This window comes from Salmo salar, chromosome ssa18, assembly GCF_905237065.1.
Source record: "Salmo salar chromosome ssa18, Ssal_v3.1, whole genome shotgun sequence".
NCBI classification, from domain to species: Eukaryota; Metazoa; Chordata; class Actinopteri; order Salmoniformes; family Salmonidae; genus Salmo; species Salmo salar.
In genome coordinates, this window is record NC_059459.1 from 15,725,397 (window position 1) to 15,738,637 (window position 13,241).

General features: G+C 45.0%; 1 protein-coding gene across 2 annotated transcripts in view; it reads left to right on the top strand.

Annotated features, from left to right (window-relative positions):
• The window catches only part of ttc27 (tetratricopeptide repeat domain 27), a 135,648-nt gene that overhangs the window by 11,993 nt on the left and 110,414 nt on the right, over positions 1-13,241 (top strand). For both annotated transcript variants that reach the window (XM_014154511.2, XM_014154512.2), the window contains exon 4: positions 12,325-12,465. In XM_014154511.2, coding sequence (XP_014009986.1) covers positions 12,325-12,465 — 141 coding nt within the window. The remainder of the gene's footprint in view (positions 1-12,324; positions 12,466-13,241) is intronic.

A 13,241-nucleotide genomic window follows, 5' to 3' on the forward strand; every position in this document is an offset into this window, starting at 1 on the left:
ATTAACAAGAATTTAAGCTTTCTGCCAATATCAGATATGTCTATGTCCTGGGAAATGTTACTTACAACCGCATGCTAATCGCATTAGCCTACGTTAGCTCAACTGTCTCGTGGACACCGATCCCGAAGAAGTAAAAAACAAATATATAATTTCCTGTGGATCAGGCTTGGGTGGTGTCCAGATTGTCATACACAACATGACCAAAAGTATTTGGACACCTGCTCGTTGAACATCTCTTTCCAAAATCATGGGCATTAATATGGAGTTGGTCCCCCTTTGCTGCTTTAATAGCCTCCATTTTTCTGGTTAGGCTTTCCACTAGATGTTGGAACATTGCTGCAGGGACTTGCTTCCATTCAGCCACGAGAGTTTGTGAAGTCGGCAATCCAATTCATCCTCAAGGTGTTCGATGGGGTTGAGGACAGGGCTCAAGTTCTTCCACACTGATCTCGACAAACCATTTCTGTATGGACCTTGCTTTGTGCACAGGGGCATTGTCATGCTGAAACAGGAAAGGGCCTTCCCCAAACTGTTGCCACAAAGTAGGATGACAGAATTGTGTAGAATGTCATTGTATTCTGTAGCGTTAAGATTTCCCTTCACTGGGACTAAGGGGCCTAGCCCGAACCGTGAAAAATAAATAAAAATAAAAAACAGACCCAGACTATTATTCCTATAAAGTGTGTGCTGCTTGGCCATGGAAACCCATTTCATGAAGATTTTTATGCGCTTCAGCACTCAGCGGTCCCGTTCTGTGAGCTTGTGTGGCCTACCACTGCGCGGCGGAGCCGTTGTTGCTCCTAGACGTTTCCACTTCACAATAACAGCACTTACAGTTGACCGGGGCAGCTCTAGCAGGGCAGGAATTTGATGAACTGACTTTTTGGTAAGGTGGCGTCCTATGACGGTGCCACGTTGAAAGTCACTGAGCTCTTCAGTAAGGCCATTCTTATGCCAATGTTTGTCTATGGAGATTGCATGGCTGTGTGTAAGATTGTATAGACCTGTCAACAACGTGTGTGGCAGAAATAGCCATATCCACTCATTTGAAGGGGTGTCCACATACTTTTGTGTGTATATAGTGTACCTTAATACCGACCTTGTGTCATACCGGTGTATTTGGTAATTCGGCTTTAAATACAAGGGACGTTGTTTCCAAACACCACTGATAGCATTGCTAACCTTGGGATAACAGACTAACACATACATGTACAATCACATAGCGAATGTGAACAAGCGCATTGCAGACGTTTTGTACAGTTTCTGACCTAAACTATACAAGTAACTCAAAAATGCTACTCACACTTTGTTGAATGAACAAAACAAATATTATCCAGCAAGGCTCATGATCCAGGAGAACATTCTCCACTGTTACCATGCGAATGCTTGATTTTGGATGAAGCTAACCACTTAGCTAAATTAGCTTATTCTAGACAGTTAATTGTTATAAGATGGCTAACATTTAGCTGTGAATTCCATATTGTAGTTAGATCACCTGGCACATGCTGGACAACATTGAGTGACTCACAAGGCTCAGGTCTCTCGTTGTTGTGTGCTTGTCAGCAAACACCACGTGACTGGGTGCTACTGTAAGATTAATAATAATGTGACCGGTGAAATGAAGAATGCAATGTCCTTTATTTCTTAACATATTGCACAAGTTGACTGCAGGTTTTTACTTATATATTAAAATTAGAGAAATGTGAAGAACCATCCTGTGGCTTTTTCCCAGTACCCCGCCATACATTTTAGTCATTTAGCATGCGCACTTATCCAGAGTGACTTACGGTTAGTGCATTCATCTTAAGATCGCTAGGTGGGACAAACGCATATCACAGGCATAGAAAGTACATCTTACTTCTAACGTAGCTATCAGTACTGTTTGAAGAGGTAGGGTTTCAGATGTCTTAAAAAGATTGGCAGGGACTCTGCTGTCCTAGCTTCAGGGGGAAGCTGGTTCCACCATTGGGGTGCCAGGACAGAGAAGAGCTTGGACTGGGCTGAGGTGAACGAGAACGCAAAGAATTTGAAGTTAATGTGTTTTGAGTATAATTTTAAATGTTTAGAAGGGGAGGGGTGTGGCGACGATATAGGCGAGTCTCTCTCAAGAATGGCTCAGCTGTCTCCCGCCATTTCTTGCACATTCATTGTGTGAATAGTTTGCCAATTTTAAATTTATTTTTAGTGATTCCCTATTACAAATGTCACCAGTAGTAAATGTATGGTTAATACTCATTTGTTTTCATGCAGTTCTGTTAATGCATGTGTTAAATACAATCATTTGTCGTACTCATTCTCGGAGTGGAAACAATTTTTGTTGAGTTCACAACCTGCTGCACTTGTAAGAAGCAAGTTTTGGTTTATTTCATAACCATCATTTACGAGATTGTCTTTTTTTTTTCATTGTCTTTTGTTTGGAATGCTCCGTGTTAGCAATGAGCTTGTGTCTGGTTTCTCTGTCCTGATAATGTTGAGGGTGTGCGCGCACCTGAGCACGCATTGAAGTACCTTGGCTGCTGCGCAGAAATGTAGGAAATGTATTTATTTTTTAAATATTTTTTTTCACATCCATTACGAATGATAATATATTAAAACTATAGTTCCTCACAGTACGCTATTAAAAAAATCCAACAATCTCCCCTTTATAATCAATTATCCACGTTTTGAAAGAGCAATAGAAGTTTTAGGGCTACTGCTGCATTGGCCTATAGGCTATGAGTTCCATGCACTCATTTCATTAGCCTGCATATTGTAAGCTTCCCCAGGTATTTCTAAAATAATTGCTTCCTCATTTCCATGGTCGAATTTTGCCAATAGGCTACTTTGAGACGCCTCATAATATGAAATCAAACATTCAGGTTTCAAACAATTATATTTTCAAAATGCATACTACCTCCAGCCGACATTGTAAAGTGATGGGTGACGTGGTGATTTGCCTGCACTTGATTGGTGAGTTTCCATTACCAGTTGAGTAATAAAAATAGTAGCTCTTTTTATAATCGTGCACCAAAACTGTTTCACATGCGATTACTTTTAGAATTGTTGCGTAATGAATGGGCTTATGAAAGCACTTTTTACTCCAGCAGCAACCAGCTGAGGAGATGCAGGAGAAATCATGTGCACATGTGATCGTTGTGTTGGGTAAATAAGATGCATGATGACTAAAGGAAAAACACACTCGCCAATTTAATGACAGTAAATTATGAAAATTAACATCGACTGATGAGCATGACGGTAAATTGTATTTACATTGACCGGTATTTCCATCGATGAATAAAAAGCATTGTTTTGCATTGGGATTTTTTTTCTCCCGGTCATTTTGGCCGGCAAATTTTATCTACTTTTATTTTTATCAGCACTTGCCAACTAACAGACACCCTGAGTAACACTAACCCCATCTCCTTTTCTCTACTTAAACTACACGCACACTGCTTTCTAAAATGTATCCACAGCCACCTTCCCTCCCAAGGTCTGACCTAGAGGAGATCGACCTTTAGACGGTTCTATTTCCCTGAGAAGACTTTTCCAGCACATCAACTGTTTTAGAAGCCGATTTGATTTTGGATGCAAGAATTGTCTGTGGGGCAGCACTGTGACTCTCTGACATGGTTTGCTGAATGGTGAGGACAGATTACCCCTTGTACCCTTTGCTCTGGGTAATGAGGATGTATAGAGTGAGTCTGCGGAGGAAGGGATGAAGTATTGTTGCACGATATAACAGAACCATGGTAATATCACAGCACCAAAACGTCATGATACTTATGATACCAACATTTTAGAGTACCGTAGTACCATTTCATATGATACTATCACATTTTCCGTCCCTACCAATCTAAAGAACCAGTTGGCACCTGTTATGAAATGTTTCTAAAGTCAGTTTTATTTATAAATTCAGTAAAATTTAAGCAACAGCAACTAATAGTCTTGTATGCGCCAGTCCAATAATGTCACTTTCATGCACATCTCACATGTGGTAGCTGTAATCAGCCAGCAGGCATGTCCTTCCAGCCATCCCTCACCTGCTTCTGTCTGCTCTTCCTACGCCTCTATTCATCAATCAGTTTTTTAAATAGAATTTAGCCGTGATGGGGAGTGGGGATGCAGACCATGGTGAGTCTTCTGTTACATTTGATACATTGAAGCAGAGCGAGCAAAGACAATGTATTATATCATTTCAATGCTTGGTATAACCAAGTGCACAGGCCAGTCTGTGTAGGCTTTGCAATTGCAAGTTCCCTGTCATGCAGCCTCTGAGTGATAGAGGGAAAAATGTAGCTTTTATTTTTATTTGACCTTTATTTAACCAGGTCGGCCAGTTGAGAACAAGTTCTCATTTACAACTGCGACCTGGCCAAGATGAAGAAAAGCAGTGTGTCAAAACAACATAGTTACACACGGGATTAACAAACGTACAGTCAATAACACAATAGGAAAAATCTATGCACAGTGTTTGCAAATGTAGATGAGTAGGAAGGTAAGGCAATAAATAGGCCATGGAGGCGAAATAACTACAATTTAGCATTAACACGAGGGATAATGTGCAGATGATGATGTGCAAGTAGAGATGCTGGGGTGCAAAAGAGCAAGAGGATAAGTAACCATATGGGGATGAGGTAATTGGGTGTGCTATTTACAGATTGGCTGTGTACAGTGATCTGTGAGGTTCTCTGACAGCTGATGCTTAAAGTTAGTGAGGGAGATATGAGTCTCCAGCGTCAGTGATTTTTGCAATTCGTTCCAGTCATTGGCAGCAGAGAACTGGAAGGGAAGGCGGCCAAAAGAGGAATAGGCTTTGGTGGTGACCAGTGAAATATACCTGCTTGAGCGCGTGCTACGGCTGGGTGTTGCTATGGTGACCAGTGAGCTGAGATAAGGCAGGGCTTTACCTAGCAAAGACTTATAGATGACCTGGAGCCAGTGGGTTTGGCGACAAATATGAAGCGAGGGCCAGCCAACGAGCATACAGGTCGCAGTGGTGGGTCGTATATGGGGCTTTGGTGACCAAACGGATGGCACTGTGATACACTACTCAGCAAATTGGATGTAGTCTATTGGAGGCTATTTTGTGTATGACATCGCCGAAGTCGAGGATCGGTAGGACAGTCAGTTTTACGAGGGTATGTTTAGCAGCATAAGTGGAGGCATTGTTGCAGAATAGGAAGTCGTTTCTAGATTTAATTTTGGAATGGAGATTCTTAATGTGAGTCTGGAAGGAGAGTTTACAGTCTAACCAGACACCTAGGTATTTGTAGTCATCCACATATTCTAAGTCGGAACCGTCCAGAGTAGTGATGCTGGGCGGGTGCGGGCAGTGATCGGTTGAAGAGCATGCATTCAAGAGCAGTTGAAGGCCACGGAAGGAGAGTTGTATGGCATTGAAGCTCGTCTGGAGGTTTGTTAACAGTGTTCAAAGAAGGGCCAGAAGTATACAGAATGGTGTCGTCTGCATAGAGGTGGATCAGAGAATCGCCAGCAGCAAGAGCGACATCATTGTTGTATAGAGAAGAGAGTCGGCCCGAGAATTGAACCCTGTGGCACCCCCATAGAGACTGCCAGAGGTCCGGACAACAGGCCCTCTGATTTGACACACTGAACTCTGTCTGAGAAGTAGTTGGTGAACCAGGCGAGGCAGTCAATTGAGAAGCCTCGGCTAATGAGTCTGCTGATAAGAATGTGGTGATTGACAGTCGAAAGCCTTGGCTAGGTCGGTGATCTGTTTGTTAACTTGACATTCGAAGACCTTAGAAAAGCAGGGTAGGATAGATTTAAGTCTGTAACAGTTTGGGTCTAGAGTGTCTCCCCCTTTTGAAGAGGGGGATGACCGCAGCAGCTTTCCAATCTTTAGGGATCTCAGACGATACGAAAGAGAGGTTGAACAGGCTAGTAAAAGGGGTTGCAACAATTGCGTCTGATAATTTTAGAAAGAGAGGGTCCAGATTGTCTAGTCCAGCTGATTTGTAGGGGTCCAGATTTTGCAGCTCTTTCAGAACATCAGCTATCTGGATTTGGGTGAAGGAGAAGTGGGGGAGGCTTGGGTAAGTTGCTGTGGGGGGTGCAGAGCTGTTGGCTGGGCTAAGGGTAGCCAGGTGGAAAGCATGGCCAGCCGTAGAAAAATGCTTCTTGAAATTCTCGATTATCGTGGATTCATCGGTGGTGAGTGTTTCCAAACCTCAGTGTAATGGGCAGCTGGGAGGAGGTGCTCTTATTCTCCATGGACTTTAGTGTCCCAGAACGTTTTGGAGTTTGTGCTACAGGATGTAAATTTCTTTTTGAAAAAGCTAGCCTTTGGTTCCTAACTTCCCTGAAAAGTTGCTCATCGCGGGGGCTATTCAATGCTAATGCAGTACGCCACAGGATGTTTTTGTGCTGTTCAAGGGCAGTCAGGTCTGGAGTGAACCAAGGGCTGTATCTGTTCTTAGTTCGACATTTTTTTGAACGGGGCATGCTTATTTAAGATGGTGAGGAAAGCACTTGTAAAGGATAACCAGGCATCCTCTACTGACGGAATGAGGTCAATATCCTTCCAGGATACCCGGGCCAGGTCGATTAGTAAGGCCTGCTCGCTGAAGTGTTTAAGGGAGCGTTTGAGGGGTGGTCGTTTGACCACGGACGCAGGCAGTGATCGCTGATATCCTGGTTGAAGACAGCAGAGGTGTATTTAGAGGGCAGGTTGGTCAGGATGATATCTGTGTGTGGGGTGGGACAATAGAGCTATCTAAGGCATGTTGAGCAGGGCTGAGGGCGCTACAATGAAATAAAACAGTAAGAACTAGCCAAGACAGCAGTAGACAAGGCATATTGACATTAGAGAGATGCATAAAGCAATCACAGGTGTTGATCAGGAGAGTTAGGACAAAAATGGGTGAAGGGCGATGAATGGGCAGAGCGGGTCAGTTAGCTTTACAGCAAAGAGAACATGCACATTTTATATAATTTCACAAACCATGTCACGGGCCGTTTTTAAACTAAGCCTGGGTTGTTAATTATTAGTTTGATAACAAACAACGTTGTTCAGTCATGTTACCAACCTAGTTAACAACATGTTGAATTGACAGTAGGTCTTGTCAATTTGATTGGTCCAGGAAGAAAGGAAAAGGGTCTGCTACTCATGAGATGTGCTTCAAAGGTAGGATTTACATAGGCCGTAAGCCTAAACTATATCAAAAATCTTATCTCTTTCTGGTTCTTCCTACATTCTGTTTGGGAGCAGTATGTATTTGTGGGAGAGATAGTGGTGTGTATTTTTATGAGACGGAGATGGTGTGTGACAGAGGGAGGGGAGAGTCTGTTAACTGAAGAGTAAACAAGATTTCATGCAGTTTTCCCCTTACTGCCACAATGACATGCAGATCATTATGCATGTATATTCCTCCCTTTCCTCTAGCCAAATCACAATTCCTCCCTTTCCTCTAGCCAAATCACAGAAGAGCTCCTTTGCAAATATGAGCAAATAAGCCGGTCTATGCAATATTTTATTATACAGTGAACAGTATGAAGTTAATTGAATGTGTTGCATTGAGTAGAAGTGTGAATATCAGTGACAGATGTTTTGCTAAGCACATGCACATAACTTTTAGAAAGCTGGAACAAGCGTCCGGGTGTTGGGCTCACATTTTTTTTGTCACATGCTTCGAATACAACGGGTGTAGACATTACTGTGAAATGCTTGCTTTACCAGCCCTTCCCAGCCATGCAGAGGTTTGAAAAACATTATCAAAAATATATATGACCCCCCCACCTGGATTCCTATGTAGCAAAATTAAAAATAGTTTTTTACTTTGGATAAAAGTACAGACTCAGAGCTAGAAAATTCTATATCATACACTACAGTTGAGGAAAAATGGGAAAGTAAACAGTACATTGAAATGGTTACTTGCATAGTGGAGTCTTTTTTTTTTTTTTGACATGTAAACAATGAACCATAATCTCAACTCTAATGCCGTGTTCAAAACAACTGGGAACTCGGAAATCTCCACCTGGGGAGAAATACATTTGAAATGGTCATCCAGCTCGGAATTCCAACTCAGCAACCTGGGCCTCCTCTTAGAGCTCTGTCTTTCCGACCTGAAGATCAGACATCATGATTTGACCTTGTATTTTTCAGAGTTCCCAGTTGTTTTGAATGCGGCATTACTACAATGCACCATGCGTGAATCTGCAGGTAACGAAAGCTAACCAACTAGGGTCACTGTTGGATAGCTAGCTAACATTAGGCTGGAACTAGCAATGAAAACGACTTTCTGACAAAATTAGAAACTCATATCTGAAAATGGAGCAAGACTCTTACAAGTATACATGGATGAGAACTTCTCCCTCTGTCATGGTTGGTCTTATTTTCATTTTTCGTTTCTTCCCCATCACTGTCATCAGAAGACTAATGCCTGGTTCCATAAATGTTTTTACATAATTCAGGCATTTCCTCATCGTCTGATTCACTTTCAGTATCAGTCGGCATGGCAAGGTCGTCCTCCAGAAAATAGTCAATCACAACTTTTTCCCACTGATCTTTGTCTAATAGCGCCTGTTAATTTCAGGGCAGCAATGTTGAGAGTTGAAGCAACACCTCAGTTCATGAAATCTTAAAAAAACAAGCTGTTGTAGAAAGTTCTAGCTGCCATACTGAGCAGCTAATGTTATAGACCAAAGCATGCTACATGGCAGACCAATCTGAACTCATCTCTCAGCATGTCCAGCCCATCCATTATCTCAACCAATCATGGATAGCTGTAAATTTAACAATTTGTATTTACAAATTGCATGAAAGTTTACATGTTCCATAAGACATTCCTGCCAAAAAAGGTATATTGATAATAAAAAGAAAGTTCAAATGCCTCCTGTGACGTGCGACACACGCCAAGCTTCTTGAAACGGGAGGAATAAAATAGACCAAAATGCAGCTATATACAGGGAGTACCAGATCCATTTGCAGGGGTACGAGGTACATGAAGGCAGGGTAAAGTGGCTAAGCATCAGGATAAGTAGTATTAGAATGAAATGTGTCTTCCGCATTTAACCCAACCCCTCTGAATCGGCGAGGTGCCGGGGGCTGCCTTAATCGACATCCACTTCATCGGTGCCCGGGGAGCAGTTGTTGTTGGGGGTTAACTACCTTGCTCAAGAAGCAGCGTAAAAGTGTGTGTTTGTGAGAGTTTAGTGTGTGTATATACTGTGTAGTATACATGTCACAGAATTTTTTTCCCCCCTATGGTATTGCGATACTACTCGGTGTCACGATACTTGGGCTGGTATTGTATCGTTTGTAAAATGTTATCGTGACAACTCTAGGAGGAAGGGGAGAGGGACAGGACCCAGTTATGTGGGGGTGAGGAGACACGATTGGTCGACTTAATCCCACATTACACCAGAGGAGACCGTCATTCTGCTGTTGAATAATTTTCCAGGCTGTGATTCATCTGCCTTGTCGTTTAGAGGACCCTTGTAAATGGAGCTCCTCTGTTTATTACATTTACATTTAAGTCATTTAGCAGACGCTCTTATCCAGAGCGACTTACAAATTGGTGCATTCACCTTATGATATCCAGTGGAACAACCACTTTACAATAGTGCATCTAAATCTTTTAAGGGGGGGGGGTTAGAAGGATTACTTTATCCTATCCTAGGTATTCCTTAAAGAGGTGGGGTTTCAGGTGTCTCCGGAAGGTGGTGATTGACTCCGCTGTCCTGGCGTCGTGAGGGAGCATGTTCCACCATTGGGGTGCCAGAGCAGCGAACAGTTTTGACTGGGTTGAGCGGGAACTGTGCTTCCTCAGAGGTAGGGGGGCCAGCAGGCCAGAGGTGGATGAACGCAGTGCCCTTGTTTGGGTGTAGGGCCTGATCAGAGCCTCAAGGTATGGAGGTGCCGTTCCCTTCACAGCTCCATAGGCAATCACCATGGTCTTGTAGCGGATGCGAGCTTCAACTGGAAGCCAGTGGAGAGACCGGAGGAGCGGGGTGATGTGAGAGAACTTGGGAAGGTTGAACACCAGACGGGCTGCGGCGTTCTGGATGAGTTGTAGGGGTTTAATGGCACAGGCAGGGAGCCCAGCCAACAGCGAGTTGCAGTAATCCAGACGGGAGATGACAAGTGCCTGGATTAGGACCTGCGCCGCTTCCTGTGTGAGGCAGGGTCGTACTCTGCGAATGTTGTAGAGCATGAACCTACAGGATCGGGTCACCGCCTTGATGTTAGTGGAGAACGACAGGGTGTTGTCCAGGATCACGCCAAGGTTCTTAGCACTCTGGGAGGAGGGGACAAGGGAGTTGTCAACCGTGATGGCGAGATCATGGAACGGGCAGTCCTTCCCCGGGCGGAAGAGCAGCTCCGTCTTGCCGAGGTTCAGCTTGAGCTGGTGATCCGTCATCCACACTGATATGTCTGACAGACATGCAGAGATGCGATTCGCCGCCTGGTTATCAGAAGGGGGAAAGGAGAAGATTAATTGTGTGTCGTCTGCATAGCAATGATAGGAGAGACCATGTGAGGATATGACAGAGCCAAGTGACTTGGTGTATAGCGAGAATAGGAGAGGGCCTAGAACAGAGCCCTGGGGGACACCAGTGGTGAGAGCGCATGGTGCGGAGACAGATTCTCACCACGCCACCTGGTAGGAGCGACCTGTCAGGTAGGACGCAATCCAAGCGTGGGCCACGCCGGAGATGCCCAACTCGGAGAGGGTGGAGAGGAGGATCTGATGGTTCACAGTATCAAAGGCAGCAGAAAGGTCTAGAAGGATGAGAGCAGAGGAGAGAGTTAGCTTTAGCAGTGCGGAGAGCCTCCGTGACACAGAGAAGAGCAGTCTCAGTTGAATGCCCAGTCTTGAAACCTGACTGATTAGGATCAAGAAGGTCATTCTGAGAGAGATAGCACGAGAGCTGGCCAAGGACGGCACGTTCAAGAGTTTTGGAGAGAAAAGAAAGAAGGGATACTGGTCTGTAGTTGTTGACATCGGAGGGATCGAGTGTAGGTTTTTTCAGAAGGGGTGCAACTCTCGCTCTCTTGAAGACGGAAGGGACGTAGCCAGCGGTCAAGGATGAGTTGATGAGCGAGGTGAGGAAGGGGAGAAGGAGGGGATAGGGTCAAGTGGGCAGGCTGTTGGGCGGCCGGCCGTCACAAGACGCGAGATTTCATCTGGAGAGAGAGGGGAGAAAGAGGTCAAAGCACAGGGTAGGGCAGTGTGAGCAGGACCAGCGATGTCGTTTGACTTAGCAAACGAGGATCGGATATCGTCAACCTTTTCAAAATGGTTGACGAAGTCATCCGCAGGGGGGGAGGGGGAGGAGGATTCAGGAGGGAGGAGAAGGTAGCAAAGAGCTTCCTAGGGTTAGAGGCAGATGCTTGGAATTTAGAGTGGTAGAAAGTGGCTTTAGCAGCAGAGACAGAAGAGGAGAATGTAGAGAGGAGGGAGTGAAAGGATGCCAGGTCCGCAGGGAGGCGAGTTTTCCTCCATTTCCGCTCGGCTGCCCGGAGCCCTGTTCTGTGAGCTCGTAGTGAGTCGTCGAGCCACGGAGCAGGAGGGGAGGACCGAGCCGGCCTGGAGGATAGGGGACAGAGAATATCAAAGGATGCAGAAAGGGAGGAGAGGAGGGTTGAGGAGGCAGAATCAGGAGATAGGTTGGAGAAGGTTTGAGCAGAGGGAAGAGATGATAGGATGGAAGTGGAGAGAGTAGCGGGAGAGAGAGAGCGAAGTTTATGCAATGTGATCAACTCAATAAGTGCAAGCCATCACTAATGGGCCACTGCATTTTGGGGAAAAAAGGTATAAAGTTGCACTTATTGAGTTAAAGTGTTTGTGCAAAGTAGTGGACTGGAGACACAGGCAAGAATCATGAAGTTTCTCTGAGTAAATCGCTTTTCCCCTTCATACCCACTGTGGCAGAGCCTGGGGACAGGCCACTGCCATGGACCAGAGCTAAGAAGGTCTCAGGGTACAGAGGCTCAGTGAGACAGAGTAAACGGTTCAAACTTAGGCTTTATTACATAATTTACCTACAGAAATACTTACAGATATGGAACTTAACCTTTGTTACTGAAGTTCTACCTTTTATTTAACTGTCTTTTAGCCCCAACCTGTCAACTGTTGGGACTGATTGTCCAGCTAATCACACACTCGATTGACTAATGCACCTCAGCTGGGCTCCATCAACCTACCAAGTGGGAATGTGCCGGGAGGAGCCGGAAAGGCGCTGGAAGGATGCAGCAAGGGGGTTAGCGTTGTCGTCTCGGGCATCACTTCAGGGGACAGAGCAGCAAAGCGACAACAGATCATGGATCTTTTCCTAAGCCCTATACCAGTTTAACTCCTCTGTGTCCTCTCTCCCTCCCAGCCTGGGGCCCTGACCTCAGCCCTGCTCAGCAGTCTTCTCCTGGATGGAGAGTCCGTGTACTGCCTGGTGGGGAATCCCTTCCTCCTGCTGCTGGCCAGGGTCCTGCTGGTCAACTGCTCTGCCAAGCTGGATAGCCTCCAGGTAAGAGAACATAGATGTCACTGGACATTAGCTGAAGCTGTGATTGTGAAATGACACTCGTCACATCCACATTGTCTCTCCCCAACACAGACAAATGAGTTGAGCGACAGGCAATACAGCAGAGATTCTGGTCAGGGAGATGCATGTGTACTTGACTCCTTCAGATGTGCTGTGCTTGATTTGCATTTCTTGCTCTAAGCCACTGGAACTGGGAGAATCATTGGATGTGGGTGCAGAAACTTATTCCCGCATTTCCATTCCCTGTCCACACAAACAGTAATGGTTTGGATTTTCACTCCATTGCCAGCACACCAATACATCTCTAGATTTATTTATTTACCCCTACCTCCTCCCTCCGTGCTGAAACTTTGGAATCCTGGTATTACAGGGAGATTAGTTCACCAGAGTTATTATTATTGGAGGAATATAACAATGGGGTGGGTAGTGAATCATGCTTTCTATTTGGGAGCGCCTAACAGGCTGACTACACCGCTCGCGTCACGTGCGCGAGCGTTGCAAAAATAAATGTAGAAATCTATGTTGTTCAATTATTTCACCCACGCGCCAACGAGCGTCTGCGTTGCCAAGGGCTAAAATAGAAGTCAGTTCTTTTTCTGATGCAGATCGCACTGCAAGTCTTGCCTCTCCCATCTCCTCATTGGTTTATAGAAGCAGGTACCCACGTGCCATCTCCTCATTGGTTATACCCACGTGGGTGACTGAAAGATGAACGAGGTCAGTGGCGGTAATGCACCTGAAAGTTGCCAATCGCAATA